We start from the raw sequence: 15963 nt of genomic DNA, 5'->3' as shown, positions 1-15963 counted from the left end.
CACCTTTCCTTAGAGTGGTACATTACGACTTTCTTCTATCAATTCCTTGAGGTACAATCACGAACAGCAAACCCACGTCACCGGTGCACGCACACAAAGTGACACCTGATCCGGACCACTCACTCTACGGACATCACATGACAACACGAAGCCAAATTTAAAAGAAAAGAAAAAACAAGAAAACAGAAACAGCGCAAGGCTGCATCATGTCACTCTCTCTCTATTTTGATGATGATGATGATGATGATCCGATTTCATTTTATTTATATTAATTTTTCCTTTACCTGATTTCAATACTTATCACCAATTCATACATACATTACTAGTAGATTTCCCACCTCTCTCTGTCTCTCTCTCTCTCTCTCTCTCTCCAAATTATTTGGATTTTTGGTTCCAGTTTTTCCCAAACTAAAAACAAAGCCCTAATTTTTCGATGTGAAATCCGAGCATTTAACACCACCGGGTTTGAATTTGGTCGCGATTGAATGTCCCGTTTATATTAATCGGTCGAATGTGCGGTTGAGAAGAAGAAGTTTAGGAATTGTGTGTGTGTGTGTGTGTACACATAATTTATGCACACCATAGTTTTACATTTTGCGGGGAAATGCCAAGCATTGGGGTGAAGTTATACAGCGTCTTTTTCAAGTTTATGCTAAAGCATCGGCTGCAAAGTCGACTACAGGGGTCCGAAAATGACGCCGTCGGCGGAGGAGGTACATTTGGTGTCACGTCGCGGCCGGAGGAAGAGACAGCTGCGGCTGCCAATCCGTCCTTCACCGACGGCGTCGCCACCAAAGATATACATGTTGATCCTTTAACATCTCTCGCAATTCGTATTTTTCTTCCTGATACTTGCCTTAATTCCCCGGACACCTTAAACAAATCCCGGGCCAGGATGTTGGATCCTCGATCTGATAAAAATAAAGTCTTAAATCGTCGCAGCAGCTATGGATCATCGAATAATGGGGCCGTCTCCAGCAGCAATGGCGCTGTAGTTGTTAAGCGTGTTCAGTCTATTGATAATAGCAATAGACGAAAGAGTTATGGAGGTAGCGCTGATGATTCAAATCTGAAATCGGAAAACGGAAGTTACAAAGGGTATAATCCGGCTGGGAATAACTGTCGCAGATTGCCGGTGATGTTGCAGTTTCATGGTGGCGGATTTGTTAGTGGGAGCAATGATTCAGTGGCAAATGATTTTTTCTGTAGGCGGATCGCGAAATTCTGCGATGTGATTGTATTGGCAGTGGGGTATAGATTGGCACCGGAGAATAAGTACCCGGCAGCATTCGATGATGGGTTGAAGGTGCTTCATTGGCTAGCAAAGCAGGCAAATCTGGCTGAATGTAGCAAGTCGTTGGGTATGGGTGGAGGGGCAGATTCGAGGAGGTCCGAGAGTAGTTGGCATGTTGCAGATGCTTTTGGTGCTTCAATGGTGGAGCCTTGGTTGGCTGCTCATGGGGATCCATCAAGGTTGGTCTGGATTTTTTTTCTCTCTTTCTTTTTGTGTTTTATTACGTGTTGGTTTTTAGTTGTCGCAATTCTTATCGGGATCATTTGCGCTAAATTTTTTCTGATATGGAAACATATATTACTCAATCGGTTCATTGTTATAATTGAGATTAAGTCAGTTGTGTTTCTTTCTCTACATACCAGGTCTACACCTTGTTTCAATTTAACAGGAAGGTAACCACTTCAATCAATGATGTGTCTTCTAACATGGCAAGAATTGTGGTTTGGAATAATTATCATCTTTTATGTTGTTATATTCTATCTTCCAACTTGGGCATTGGATGGATAAGTAATGTTAGGTTTTGAATTCTGGCTTTCTTTTGTTTGATTACATTTTTAACTGGAAAGCTGAAAATGTAGCTTGCAGGAACTAGAAATGCATGTACTTTTGTATCATTGAACTATAACAAGGAGTATGTGTGAAATGACTCCATTCTGTTTGAATGATGCACTGGAGTTTTTCTAATTGCTTAGGTTGGTGAGTCAAATATAATATGTTGTTGATGAAGACTGACGGCATCTATTAATACAAAATACAACCTTCGATGTAGCAACAGTTGGTTCTTGATTAATCTACGTAGAGATAATTACTGTCTGGAGTTTGTTTTTGAGTTGTATTGTTTTACATTGAAATTATGTTGGTTTGCAATTTTTTTTGTTGTATGGTGTTTGGATAACTTCTTGTAAAGTTTTGACATTCTTAATCACAAATTGTTTGCACTTGTGATATTTGTAAAGCACGTGACTGCAAAGGAATAAATAAATAAAGGGAGAAAGAAGAAGAAATAACGTTTTCCTGAGTTGCTCTCTATTTTGACCTTGTATGGAAGCAGGTGTGTACTTCTTGGGGTGAGTTGTGGAGGAAATATTGCTGATTATGTGACAAGGAAAGCCGTGGAGGCTGGTAACCTTTTGGACCCAGTAAAGGTGGTTGCCCAGGTTCTAATGTATCCATTTTTCAATGGAAGTGGACCAAAACAAGCAGAAGAAAAGCTGTTTAACTCCTACTTCTACGACAAGGCTATGTGTGAATTGGCATGGAAAGTTTTCTTACCTGAGGAGGAGTTCAACCTAGATCACCCTGCTGCCAACCCACTTGTTCCCAACCGAGCAGGACCTCCTTTAAAGCAGATGCCTCCTACACTGACGGTCGTTGCTGAACATGACTGGATGAGAGATAGGGCAATTGCTTACTCAGAGGAGCTCCGGAAGGTAAAGGTTGATGCCCCCGTTCTCGAGTACAAGGATGCAGTTCATGAATTTGCAACTCTAGACATGCTTCTTAAGACCCCTCAAGCCCAGGCCTGTGCTGAGGATATCGCCATCTGGGTGAAGAAATATATCTCACTTAGAGGTTATGAGTTCTCTTATTGACTTGGTTGTAACATCCATACAAATGCCACTAGCCTGTATTTGCCAATCATCATCGTCTCTTATTGGGTTTTGTCATCTGTGATGTGTATGGCCAGAAAGAAAAATAGGAGTTATTTTCTTCCCTTTTCCTCCTTGTGTAAGATAGCCATTTTTACTGAGAGTAGGAGCATAATTGAGTTTGATTGTAGCCTATTCAAGTTTGGGAAGTCAGAGTGGGCGCCTTTTGTCAACATTTTTGAATATAATGAAGATGTATTATTATAGGGAGCGCTTCTTCTCCCATCCTCTGATGTAATGTTTTTGTTATGTACCAGTTGCAATACAGTGATCCTCTACTAATTTAAATTTAATGAATTAACTCTTAATATAAATTCTATTGTTAACCTTAGAACCATACCTTTCCCCAAATACAACAATGACTATTTCATAACTTATTGATATTAGTTGTATTCAAAATTTAATATTGGGTAAATTACTTGTATAATTATAAATACTCCTGAATTTTAATGATCGTCTAACAATTTGTTACTTTTCTATAAGTTTTTATCAATTTTTTGTAGTGAATTCATCAAAATATTCTTACAAATTATGAATTGTAATTTATTTATTTTTATTTTTTTCAAATTTTGTTGACAAACTGAGTGGATATTCTTTTTCAGAAAATACAACAAACTTAAAGTTGATGATACTAAATATCCATGTAAACATTACATAATTTAAATGTGATTTGGGGCATAAGGAATCTAATTTATATTTGAAGACTTATCTTTCCTGCATAACCTTTTTCACAAAATGAATGCTATGTTGTCTCATACCTTTGTCATAAAATAAAGTCGAACCACAAATAGGTAACATACAAACATCGCTGAATGCAGACGAGAATTCTTTATCTATTTATTACTTTTTCCAGAAAGACAGTGAAATGAAGTGGAGAGTTTACCTTTTTGTGGGAAAAGCTGCATACCCCATCTGCACGCCTACTTAACTATGATGCTCCTATTTAGTTCAAATCATTTATGTTTTTTTGCACCCGTTCATCTCAATTCTCATTATATATACTACTTTCCTTTCAAATTTGCGTCTCAAATTGTTCATTATTACCTTTTCATAAACTAACGTACAACTATATTTAAATATTTTCTACTATTGATGTCTAACCAAATTTATAAATTCCAACCCGCTTAAAATACTCCTAATCACAATCTTTTTACCTTAATCGGTTTGAAACTTGCTTTTAAGTCGTGCCGATCTCAACTCGAACTGATCTAATTCGATATATATGAATTTATTACAATCATATATTTAATATTTCAGCAATAGTTAATGCAATATCATACAGTTTGATCATACCTGTATGTATATACCCTCAATGACCCAAGTATAAATTTTGCCATCCTTGCGAGTTTAACTTCCGTATAAGCATCAAATAATTATAATAGGTATCTTCTCGTGATCTCTATTTTACACAATCATATGGAGTTTGAGAGATTAGTGGGCTTGGATAAGGATTTATTAAATTTAAAGAAGATTACGGTTAGCACAGTCATGTTTAATGTATTCACAAATACTTTATTATTGTTTGAGAAATTTGACAATATATTTAAACTTAAATTAATATTTGAAATATGAATTTAGGAGATTTAAGATTTCTACAACTTAATCTATATATTTGAGCTTTTAAATATAGTAACTATATAGTGGAATAAATAGAAATGGACAAATTATTTGTGATAAAAATTAATAATATGCAGTAAATAAATATTAAAAATTTGAATTTGGGCCCAAGGGGGGGTCCATTCTTAGGGCTTGTCGCCCCAGGTTGTGCCCAAAAGGCAGATTAGAGTGAAAACACTATTGGAATACCCATTTCAAACTTTTTAATTAAATTTAGAGACCTGTTTTTGATGAATTAAACAACCACCTTCCTTGATTAAGGGAAATCTCTGCATCTGATAAGCATTAGCACTCCCCCACTCTGCTACTTTCCACTATTTTTCAGCTGGATCTCATACTTTCAGGTAAATCATCTCTTTTTCCTTCAACTTTCTTCTTTTTTGCCTTTGATTCGTGGAGTAAGGTTTCAGCTGTGAATCTGTCTGCATTGTATTTGTTCTGAAATTTGGGCTGGAAACTGCGGATTTTGATATGTCTGGAATGGCGTGATGATTTTCTTTTTTGTGTTGTGTTCCGGGGAGGTTTGATGCCATCAGTTTGTAAATTGTTTTGGATGTTTGATTAAGTGTGTTTGGGACGGGTGTGCAGGTTTGATAATTTACTTCACTGGAGCAAGAATTATTTGGTAGAGTGTTCGTTGGGGTTGTGATTTGATTGATCAGCCACTTCTGTTGTTTGGTATGCTTACTGTTAGGACATGAGGTCTACTTTTTCTCTTCTGATTTGCGGCTTCATTCGATTTTTGGTGGTTCGTTTAGGATGGCAACTCCGGTTTGCAGCTGGTGATTGGTAAGATGATTTTGGGTACAAGATTTAGAGGTGGCGCAGACATGAAAGGTCACAAGACGAAATGTAGAGCAGCGATTGTGGTTGTCATTTCTATATGGATTGGCCTTGCGGGTCTTTTTGGTTTATTGAAACCAATATCAAATGGCTGTGTCATGACATATATGTATCCCACATACATTCCCATCCCCATGCCAGGGAATGCATCTTTTGCGAAATATGGATTGTATTTGTACCATGAAGGTTGGAGAAAGATTGATTACGATTCTCATCTTAAAAGGCTTAATGGTATTCCTGTTCTATTCATCCCTGGCAATGGTGGAAGCTACAAACAGGCAAGCTTCTTGCTAACTGATCGTCCTACATATCTTCCTTTCTGTTTTGGCTAAATTAGCCCGATAGTGTGATCTGGTTTTTTTTGTATATTTGTGAACCTCTTCTAACTAGAAGCTTTGTGTCCGTAGGTTGAGATTTTTTCTCAGTTTGTATCATATCTGATACAGATGTGAACTGAACTAGCTAGATATAGTGAAGTTGGAAGTTTCTGCTTTCAAGGATTCACTCATATAATGATGTCATATATATGTACTCCAGTAGTGCAACTTATCTTAGATGGATCAATCTTGTAGGTGTCGAAGTTCTCATTATCTTCTCCTAATTGGTTATTTACATATGTATGCTTTCCTGCATCTACACAGGTCAGATCCTTGGGTGCAGAATCTGATAGGGCTTTCCAAGCAGGTCCACTTGAATCGGACTCTTACCGAGCTTCCCCAAGTTTGGAAGAGGGACAGAATATTGATTTGACTGACATTTTGCTACCCAGTCGATATACTTCCATGCTTGATTGGTTTGCAGTGGATCTTGAAGGTGAACATTCTGCAATGGATGGTCGGATACTTCAGGAACACTCAGAATATGTAGTATATGCCATTCACAGGGTATCACTTTTGTCACTTTTGTATGAAATCATGACGAAAGTGTGTTGAGGTTGGATTATAATAAACCTAGACCAATATTATCCACAGTAAAAATATTGGAAATGATAAGAAAATCTTATGTACCTTCCTTCATAGCTCGATTGTGTTTTGCGTAGGGTGAATATGTGAAGTATTGGATCTCTATAAAATTTTTCCCTTGCTATGGAGTTCGTATAAATTGGTGACCATTTTTTCGTCACATGAGAAAGTCTTTATTTTCTTTCGATTGGATAATTGTGTTGTAGTGAGTGGGAAAACAAGGCAGCATTTTATCTAACTCCAAAACTGATTGATACTTTCTGTTACCAGAAAAAGTTAGCCATCTTCTAATCATAAATGTAACTTATTCGTGCTAATTATTCACTTTAATTGTGGGTGAATGGATGTACTTGAATTCGTGGAGTAGGTTTCTGACCAGCAGTGTCTTTAAATCTGGAAATGGTTTATGCTGTCTTGACTTAAAAATTAACTTATTTACTTTGTGTTTTGAATCAAACTCATCCAAGTTAGTATTATTCTCTTCCTGTTGCTGGTTTCATTCTGTCTCTTTACGGGATAATCTTATATGACATTATGTTCTCTCAGATTTCCATTAATTGCAGTTACATTCATGGTTGTAGATTTTGGATCAGTACAAAGAATCTCGTGACGCTCGCGCAAAAGAAGGAGCTTTTATTTCTGGCATTCTACCTAAAAGTGTGATATTGGTTGGTCACTCTATGGGTGGTTTTGTTGCTAGGGCTGCAGTGGTGCACCCTCACTTGAGAAAGTTTGCTGTTGAAACTGTTCTGACACTTTCCACCCCACACCAGTAAAGTTTCTTAATAGTGTCTTTAGTGTTTTCTTTTTGGTTTTCAAAAGCGTGTAGTTGTCAGTAATTTTATCTTTTTCTCCAGGTCTCCTCCTGTTCCATTGCAGCCGTCCTTGGGCCATTATTATACACTCGTGAATCAGGAATGGAGGAAAGGATATGAGGTCCAAACCTCTAGAACTGGACACTCCATGTCTGAGCCTTCGCTGTCTCATGTCATCATTGTCTCTATTTCCGGTGGTTATAATGATTACCAGGTACAATGTTTATTTATACTATGGGAATGAACTAGTGACTGGTTTAAAAGTAAACTTCTGAACTACTTCTCTTGTGATGTTATTCAAGAATTCTATGGGATTTGCTTTACCCATGTGTACCGGCTAGAACTCTCTGGAATGCATGAGTAATTTACAAAAATCTAATGGTGGTTCATGACATTTATCCTGAAGTTAGTCTGTTGATAATGATGTGGGCAGCATGTCCTGGAAAATTATAATTTCTTGCTTTTACATTCTAATGTTTCACTTATCTATGGGAATTGGTTTCCATAATAGTTCTCTTGAAGTTGTAGTTGTTTTATGCCTCCAATTACAAGTTGCTCTTTGAGCCCATTTCTGATAGATGATCATGATATATGTTTGCTTGCACCTCCAATTTTCAATTTTAGGTTCGCACAAAGTTAGAATCCCTTGATGGTATTGTTCCTCCTACACATGGCTTTATGATAAGCAGCACTGGAATGAGGAATGTGTGGTTGTCAATGGAGCACCAGGTTATCTTATGGTGTAATCAGCTTGTTGTGCAAGTAAGTAGTATTGCTATACTGGAACTACTATTGTTACAGCATAAGCAGTCCTGAAATAATGCTCACTTTTTAGGTGTCTCACACTCTCCTCAGTCTGGTGAACACAAAGACAGGTCAACCTTTTGGTGATGTACGACAAAGACTTGGAATATTTACCAAAATGCTTCATAGTGGAATTCCCCAGAACTTTATTTCGTCGAGGAAATTACAACTACCGCAGAATTCTGACCATTTCCCCGATCAAAAGGGAAAAGTTGATTCTGGTATCCTCTATCTAAGTTCTATTACTTCCATTCACAAGCTGGCTGAAAATTTGATGTGAACTTCATGTGCTAGAATTGGTGAACTTGTATTGAATGCAGAGCAGTTGAACTGTTGCTACTTCTTACATACCCCATGCTATTCATCTAACCCTTTTTCTTTTATTTTTTTGGCATTTTGAGAATTCTGAGTATGGATGATCTTAGTAAGAGAAAAGAAAGTATTCGTCTGCTAAAATGAGACCTATTCTATAGTATCTTTAATGTATAATATTGTCTCAATTTTATATGATACTTGTTCTGAGAGTCAGCTTCTTGGTGGTGTTAATTTTTATATTTTGGAGTAAGTAATCTTAACGTATTTTGACAACTGTGAGCAGGATTGCAGGTTCCCAGGCTCTCTGGTTGCCCAAGTGATAGCCAATGGAGTGAGGATGGACTTGAAAGAGACCTTTACATCCAAACCAATACTGTCACTGTTTTAGCTATGGATGGGAGAAGACGGTGGTTGGATATTCAGAAACTGGTTAGCTTCATGTAGAGAGCTCAGAAACTTTTTACATTTGGACCTCATCAGGGTGGGAGTGGGCACTGGGGTTCTCAATCTGAGCTTACGTGATCTCCTATTAATTTTATGGCTTTTTGTTATATCTTCGTGAATCTGGGCATTTTATGACAACTTTTGAATTCGGTAAAATATAGCCCCACCTGTAATTTATATAATTTGATTTATTATGAGGCCTATAACCTAAAAGCTAAGCAAATTTATCCTTTCTCTGAAATAAGAGGTTTAGTAGCTTTGTGTTTGCCCTATCAATAAAATGATGGCCTATAATGCTGATAACCCATCAGGTTCAATTCATAGAGCTCTTTCAATTTTCAGGGTCAAGGTGGGAAAGATCATTTTGTTTTTGTCACGAATCTCTCACCTTGTTCTGGCGTGCGACTTCATCTTTGGCGCGAGAAGGGAACATCAGCATCAGTGTTTTCAACAGACAAACATGTCGTGGAAGTCACATCAAAAATGGTGCATATTCCATCTGGACCAGCTCCGAGGCAGGTATTATATGTTACGTCCTTGTTATAGACAGGGTTTTAGCACGCCAAATTTATGGACTCCTTTCTGAGCATGCTCATTTGTTCTGTAAGATTGAGCCAGGTGGTCAAACTGAGCAAGCTCCTCCATCTGCTATATTTTGGTTGAGCCCTCAGGATATGCATGGCTTCAGGTTCCTGACAATCTCTGTGGCACCTCGCCCGGTATATTTTCTTAAAGCTTATGATTTCTTTTTTTGGCATTGGTATATGTTTTATGCATGTTATGTAAGGTTTTGTAATAAACTGCTTTTTCAATATGTGCATTTCTTAATGATTGTTGGTCTAAATTTCATCATAGAAGCCCCTCTCTTTTATCAGTATCCGCAAATAAACTACTGCATTGACTCTCATGAAGGTTAACTGTCAGACTAGTTTTAGTTTTGGAGCTTTTTGACAAGAACAACTAATACGAGAAGGGCCTAATACTTAGAAAGACTGCTCCTTTTCCTTCTTACATACTTGTGCAGCTATCATTAATATAATGAGCAAATAAGCTCTTCTCTAATTTTCTTTTGGGGTTAGGGGTTGGAGGGTAACTTGTAACTTAAGTACGTTAACTTCCTGTTCTCATCAGACTGTTTCAGGTAGACCTCCACCTGCTGCTTCTATGGGAGTTGGGCAATTTTTCAATCCCAAGGATGGGGAGCAAGTATTCTCTCCTTACCGGCTGATTCATTCAGTGTTTTCGGAAAAGGTTAAGACTTCCGAGATATAGCTTAGCCACTGGTGAAGTTAGGAAACTTGGACACTTGCTTGGGTAATAGTGACTTATTGTTGTTTGACTTCATTTTTTTGCAGGTTGTGAATTTGAAGGAGGATCATCCTCTTACTCTCAATCTTACATTCTCTATTAGCTTAGGCCTTCTTCCTGTTTCTTTATCCCTTGAATCAACTGGCTGTGGAATTAAGAAATCTGAATTTGAAGATCCAGGCGATCTGGAAATTAGTAGTAAGTGTCCTCTCTCATCAATCCCATACCACAAGTTTCAGTAATTGGCTTGTATGATCTTTGAGCTGTCCCAATTTCTTGAAAGTTCGTCTTAAACTTGGTAATTTTCAACCACTCCAAATTGTTGGGGGAAGTGGACTTTCTCTCACTCCGCAGGGCTGTGACTCTGTTGACAATCTGTGGTTCACTGGTTGTATGGCATGTTGTAAAACTTTATATCCATATTTACTAAAATCTTTTACATGATAGCTTTCTCTTGGAATTTTCAGACAATGAAGCTTCCTACTTAACATGAAAACTAATCAGGTGTGGTTTCATGCAAAATACATCTTAAAGCAACCACCTACAACCAACCTTTCAGGCAGGACAAAAGCTTTTTAAGAATCAGATGTTAACAAAAATGCGACTCAATACTCTGACAGCCACAATTGACCTTCACTGTATAGGCACTCGTATGCTCCTTTATCACCTTGAAGCTTCATCACTGAACACATGTAAGACAGCTTTTACATTTAGGTTATTAAATCCCTCCTGGATTGATGGTTAGCTCTGGCTTATATGGTTGTACTCTTTTTGGTTTGGACATCCATGGGCTTTGTCTGAACTGAATAAGAATGCCAAATCTACAATTAATTTATTCTATTTCTGATATTTTTATTGTGATTGTAAATGGTTAGATTGCTTTCTTTAATTTAGGAGTTACCAGAAAAGCCTTATTGGCATCTACAAATAGAACTCTGGATCTTGTTGCCTCATCAGCTCTCATTTTGCATGTAGTGATTGATTCCCTGGAGTGCAGGACTTTGTAGGCTTCGCTGTTTCCCGCCTGTGGCGCTTGCTTGGGATGGGACATCTGGTCTGCATGTATTTCCGAATTTGTATTCTGAAACGATTGTTGTGGATTCCTCTCCAGCACTCTGGACTTCTTCTCAAGAGTCTGACAAGACGAGTGTTTTCTTACTGGTACATCCACTCGACTTAAGAATTGATATTTGTTTTCCACCAGATAATTTTGGATAATTTGTCTCTGCAATTTCTCTGTAGGTAGACCCACATTGCTCTTATAGAAGTACTATTCGTGTTTCTCTCACTGCTGCTGCTGGTAGATTCTTGCTTTTATATTTCTCTCAGGTATATTCTTTACTACCAACTACACTTCTCAAAACTAATAAAATGTTCAGTTGGATTTTACGGGTTTGTGAAATTTTAGTCATATGCCTATTTCTAAAAGTGGATGCTAATCCTTTACCTTTGAGGAGTTGTTCAGTATTGTCTAATTGGTTACATTTTTCTTTCATTATAAGATACTATCTTTTACCTGGTGAATTAAAAATCTTAACATAGTTCTGGACCTAGATGTTTGATAATGTAGTATATTTTTGGTTTCTTTTCTCAAGCCTTACGGAAACAGAAAACCTCATAAAATGATTGAATTACTGCCTACAAATTACTCATCACATTGTTTAATCAAACTTGATTGTCAATATGTTTTAAGCTAGAATTCATTGTGATTGATAAATTTCTCTTGAGTTCTGGTTCTAATGAAACCAACTGCATGCAGATCAGTGGTCTTTGCTTTGCTGTTGTGTTTTTCGCACTGATGCGGCAGGCGTATGCATGGGAACTTGATAACCCGATACCGTCAGTGCTATCTGCTGTGGAATCGAACTTGAGAATGCCAAAGCCATTTGCCTTCTTTGTCACATTTCCCATTCTTTTTGCTGTGCTCTTTTCTTTCTTAAGCTCTGAACCACTTCCTCCGATTATAAGTTTCTCTATCGTCTCAATACTTTGCTACGTTTTTGCAAATGGGGTGATAGTTGTGCTGATATTAGTTTCCCTATTGGTTTTCTATTCGGCTGGCACTGTCCATGTATTCATCAGGAAACGGTGAGTAGCCCTGTATTCACTGGCTCGACTACAATTCCTGTGTAGTTATAACGTCAGAGCAGTGCCATTCCTATTCGAAGTCTTAGTTGTGTCAGCCACATGTCATGTCCTTACTAAGTTTCTATAAACAGCCTTGCAATTTAACTTCAAACTCCCTGTTTCCATGGCAATTGAGATTGAGACTTCATTATATTCTATTATAAGCTGAAACAAGTTCAATTTTGTAGGTGGCAAGTATGGGAAGGGAATTTCTGTTTTTCTTGTGTCCAATGGTTCATCAATATGTCATCAACCTTTGCTTCTAATAAGGTAACCTTGCACTTCTGGTGAAGACATACAATTAGCATCCTGAATCCTAATATGAAGAAGGTTTGGTATCTTATTCATTTTGCTTCTACATTTCTAGAAATGGTAAAAGCTAAGTAATGAACCAAGTAAAAGATACGTTTCCAGTTCTTTGATTATACTTCCTGATTAGTTCCTGCAATTCAATTCTTACAGTTCCATGTTGCTTTGTGAGAACCAATCATCTAAAGGTGACTTGTATGCCTCACCTAATCTCTTTCATGGAGCAGGTGGTAAGAATTTTATCGGTGAATCCTGTGTTTATTACATCATTGGTTGCCATTGCCTTGGTGTGTCTTGTGCATCCAGCGTTGGGTCTCTTTGTATTGCTCCTATCACATGCTTTGTGCTGCCACAACGCACTGTTTAGGTACCGTCAGACAGTTTCCTTTCCTTATAATTGCTTTTACTAGAATGCTTGAATTGCCAATAGATGTTTATACACGCTTGTGATTCTCATTTACATTGGCCATTTAGCATTATTACATCGGAGTTGAGTTGTGCATGGAATAATTGACCATGTTACATTAGTTTATGGTACATAGTGAAGAGCTGCTTCATACTGGAGGTCTGTTTACAGATGTAAATCTTATTTGGTCAACCTAGCAGCCCGAAATTTTTCGACAGGCTGTGAAGGGCATTTTCTTTTCATTTTAATGACCTAGAAAAAGATTCCATTCATGATTAGGCAATAGAGACAAAGGATTACAGAAAACTTTTGAGTATTGCACCAGCCACAACATTTTGTTAGCAATAAGCAATATGGCCAGGAGACCTGTTTCCTAGATGTAACTTTTGTCTGAGAGCATGCAATTAAATCCAGAAGTGAATTAGAGGGGCTAGCCCTCAGAATGTTGGGTTTTGCAGGGGTGGGGGTGAAGGTCTTTATTTTAAACACGCTAATCTGCTCCCCTAAAAGTTAATCATCCAGGATTACAGGAATAAAGTAAGTAATCTTGTTTTCCAGAGGCTGTCAGACTAGAAATATTGACTTCAGTGCAAGAACAACCTCGGCTATATCCAAGTACCTGACTCCTCAACTAGAGACTAATAGAACAACAAAATCTATGTTGAATTCTTGAGGCTGTAGTGTGTACTTATGGTTGTCTGAGAGATAAGTTCTTTGGTCTGTTTCTTTTGCTGTCTACTTCTATTCTTTGCCAAATTTACTTGGTATTTTATTAATTATCCTTGTTTAATATGTTCTAAGTGTCATTTTCTCTTTGTAAACAGTTTTTTGATGGCTTCATTTCGCAGCCATGTCAACACCAAGGAGTTCTATGAATCTGGAAATGATGGTGAAACTGGCTCAATGCTGTACAACAACAAGCATGATGGTGACATTAGCAAACTGTTTCTTGTGAAGGAGACCCACACTGGTAGCCCGCAGTCAACAAGAAGCTACAGTGACACGCAGTTGGATGTCTTCCACCACCGGCATGGTTTGCTTCTTTTACATTTGGTTGCAACGTTAATGTTTGTCCCTTCACTTGTGGGCTGGCTTCAGGTATGTTGTGGTTACCACAATCTTTTCACCTGAAATGTTAAAAGTACCTGCTCACTTCCATATTGAACCCTACTTCGTCATATCTTTATTTGATGGAATGCCAATTTAAACTTTCAAACAATGCTTGTAGTACAGTGAGTTTCAATGTTTGGCTGAGGAAGACTAGAGGTTTCTCATTACTCTAATTTTATGAAAAGAGAAAATAAATGTGCTTCTTAGGTAGAGTTGCATGTATAAAAATTACTCTGTGGTAATGATTAAGCAGTAGAATCTCAGGTTGGTGTGTTTTCAAATTATAACAGATCTCAAAAAAATCTTGTAGTCTTTTGCCTTTTGTTTTATATTTATTCTTCAAAGCCTGGCATGATTTGACCTTCTTGCTTCTGCTGCAATAAATTAATTTTAACCACAATGAAGCTTGTGATTGACATAGCAATAGTCTGTTGAAGCACCAGTGTTTTTTAATGAAAAAAATATGGTATTTAATTTTCTCAAATTATTTACTTACACGAGGACTGGTATTTTGATACCTGATTCTGCCTCCATCAATATACTCCAAAAAAAGAGGAGAAATAGGGAAGATTAGTGTTGACTACGGCTTGCACATTTCTCATGCATTATCTGAAGCATTTGCTGCATCTCTTGAACATCGATAAATCCGTAACAAAACCTGATCTGTGTTAGTTGAGAGTTACTCCAGTTGTATCTCCATTTAGAATGATATTTCTTCCATGTTTTCCCTTGCCTTATGTAATTTTCTCATTTAAAATATATTCTGGCACTCACATAGCGACTTTATGTTTGCAGCGAACTGGTAATGGTCAGAGGTTTCCATGGTTTTACGATTCTTTACTTTGCACTGGCGTCATCTTGCATGGTTTATGCGATTCTAAGCCTGAATTCAATTTCTTCCTGTTTCCCATCCCTGGCATTCCATTGCGGGAAATCAGACTAAGTTTAGCTTATCTCCTTGGTGGATATTTTTCCTATCTTTCAGCCTTGGCATTAGCACCATACAGGGCGTTTTATGCGATGGCTGCAATTGGAGTCATTTCCCTTGCTTTTAGAATCATCCAGACAAGGAACCGAAACAAGGGTGAGACATACCATAGGAGCAGAAAGCATTCCCACAGACATTGACATTCCTCAGTTGTACGTGAGATGTTTTTTCAGTTAGGTACACACAGCAGCCTCGAGAGCTTGTAAAATTCTGTATTTCTTGGTCCTACATGGAATTTTGATAGTTTATGACATGCTTTTTGTACCATTCTTTACCACTGATCTTTGTCAAACATTATACTGATTTTAATGTTTGAGATGTCTTCTCACCAAAAAAATAGTTTTTATCCGGTCTTTGTAGCAATATTTGCAAAAATTGGCACGTTTTACCTGTGTCGGAAACAGAGAGTTGCAAATCATAATAATAACGTTTCTTATATGACATTCCAATGGAGGAGGCCACCAATTAATCCGTTCGGTCACTGATCCGAATGTTAATATCCCTATAACCTTAAATTAGCTGTAGCCACTGCAAATGAGGAAATAGGTTGTACCTGCTATTCACAAAAATTAGCACATTTTTACCAGTGTCAAAAACAGAAGAGTTGACCATAATGTTTCTTCCTATGCTAATCCGTTCGGCCCCTAATCCGAATGTTAATGGCCCTAGAAGCCATAGCCCTTAAATTAGCTCTAGCCACTGCAAATGAGCTTCTATGCTGTTCGGGTACCCTAAAAGCCTCCATAAATTCTTCCCGCTGCAGTCTTAAAGCCAATGCCGCATCCTCATCCTGGCTTGGCAATGCTGTCCTAATGCCAGCATCTCCTCTATTCAACATTCCAGAAGGTCGAGAAATCCGACTTCTGGTAGGATGACTTCTTCTCTCTGCACCCCTGCCTTCAGATTCTGGACTATTTAAGGCTTCAAAAGCTCTGTTACGGGAAGAATGGCTGCTTCTTGATGCATTGCATT

The 15963-nt window shown here is 37.7% G+C and overlaps 3 protein-coding genes across 6 annotated transcripts in view; 2 read left to right on the top strand and 1 right to left on the bottom strand.

Annotated features, from left to right (window-relative positions):
* Positions 169 to 3098, top strand: LOC105177381 (probable carboxylesterase 16). The gene is made up of 2 exons (XM_011100511.2): positions 169 to 1473; positions 2346 to 3098. Exons 1-2 carry the CDS (start codon positions 605 to 607, stop codon positions 2884 to 2886), a joined length of 1410 nt encoding a protein of 469 aa, XP_011098813.1. The 5' UTR covers positions 169 to 604; the 3' UTR covers positions 2887 to 3098.
* LOC105177380 (GPI inositol-deacylase A) lies at positions 4746 to 15309 on the top strand. Of its 4 annotated transcripts, none has more exons than XM_020699083.1 (20): positions 4746 to 4904; positions 5149 to 5238; positions 5319 to 5681; positions 6045 to 6287; positions 6947 to 7137; positions 7223 to 7394; positions 7805 to 7942; positions 8016 to 8205; positions 8583 to 8728; positions 9086 to 9262; positions 9352 to 9462; positions 9875 to 9994; positions 10099 to 10249; positions 11049 to 11212; positions 11294 to 11380; positions 11811 to 12139; positions 12367 to 12448; positions 12715 to 12854; positions 13742 to 13991; positions 14799 to 15309. In XM_020699083.1, the coding sequence occupies exons 3-20, from the start codon at positions 5355 to 5357 to the stop codon at positions 15129 to 15131; spliced, it is 3351 nt and encodes a 1116-aa protein (XP_020554742.1). In that variant the 5' UTR covers positions 4746 to 4904; positions 5149 to 5238; positions 5319 to 5354; the 3' UTR covers positions 15132 to 15309. The 4 variants fall into 4 exon arrangements, with proteins under 4 accessions (XP_020554742.1, XP_020554741.1, XP_011098811.1 ...); XM_020699082.1 differs by having other exon boundaries at positions 13718 to 13991; XM_011100509.2 differs by lacking the exon at positions 5149 to 5238 and having other exon boundaries at positions 4758 to 4904; positions 13718 to 13991.
* The window catches only part of LOC105177507, a 4570-nt gene continuing 4226 nt past the window's right edge, over positions 15620 to 15963 (bottom strand). Inside the window, 1 exon segment of the mRNA XM_020699125.1 lies at positions 15620 to 15897. Coding sequence (XP_020554784.1) covers positions 15620 to 15897 — 278 coding nt within the window.

This window comes from Sesamum indicum, linkage group LG15, assembly GCF_000512975.1.
Source record: "Sesamum indicum cultivar Zhongzhi No. 13 linkage group LG15, S_indicum_v1.0, whole genome shotgun sequence".
Lineage (NCBI taxonomy): Eukaryota > Viridiplantae > Streptophyta > Magnoliopsida > Lamiales > Pedaliaceae > Sesamum > Sesamum indicum.
This window is presented reverse-complemented; position numbering and strand designations above follow the sequence as displayed.

What these genes read in the sequence shown, in the direction of transcription:
- LOC105177381 (XM_011100511.2), top strand. Translation starts at nt 605, where the DNA reads ATGCCAAGCATTGGGGTGAAGTTATACAGCGTCTTTTTCAAGTTTATG. An exon ending in GCTCATGGGGATCCATCAAG is followed by an intron (nt 1,474 to 2,345) that starts GTTGGTCTGGAT and finishes GTATGGAAGCAG; the next exon opens with GTGTGTACTTCTTGGGGTGA.
- LOC105177380 (XM_020699082.1), top strand. Translation starts at nt 5,355, where the DNA reads ATGATTTTGGGTACAAGATTTAGAGGTGGCGCAGACATGAAAGGTCAC. An exon ending in AGACGAGTGTTTTCTTACTG is followed by an intron (nt 11,213 to 11,293) that starts GTACATCCACTC and finishes ATTTCTCTGTAG; the next exon opens with GTAGACCCACATTGCTCTTA. An exon ending in TGCTTTTATATTTCTCTCAG is followed by an intron (nt 11,381 to 11,810) that starts GTATATTCTTTA and finishes AACTGCATGCAG; the next exon opens with ATCAGTGGTCTTTGCTTTGC.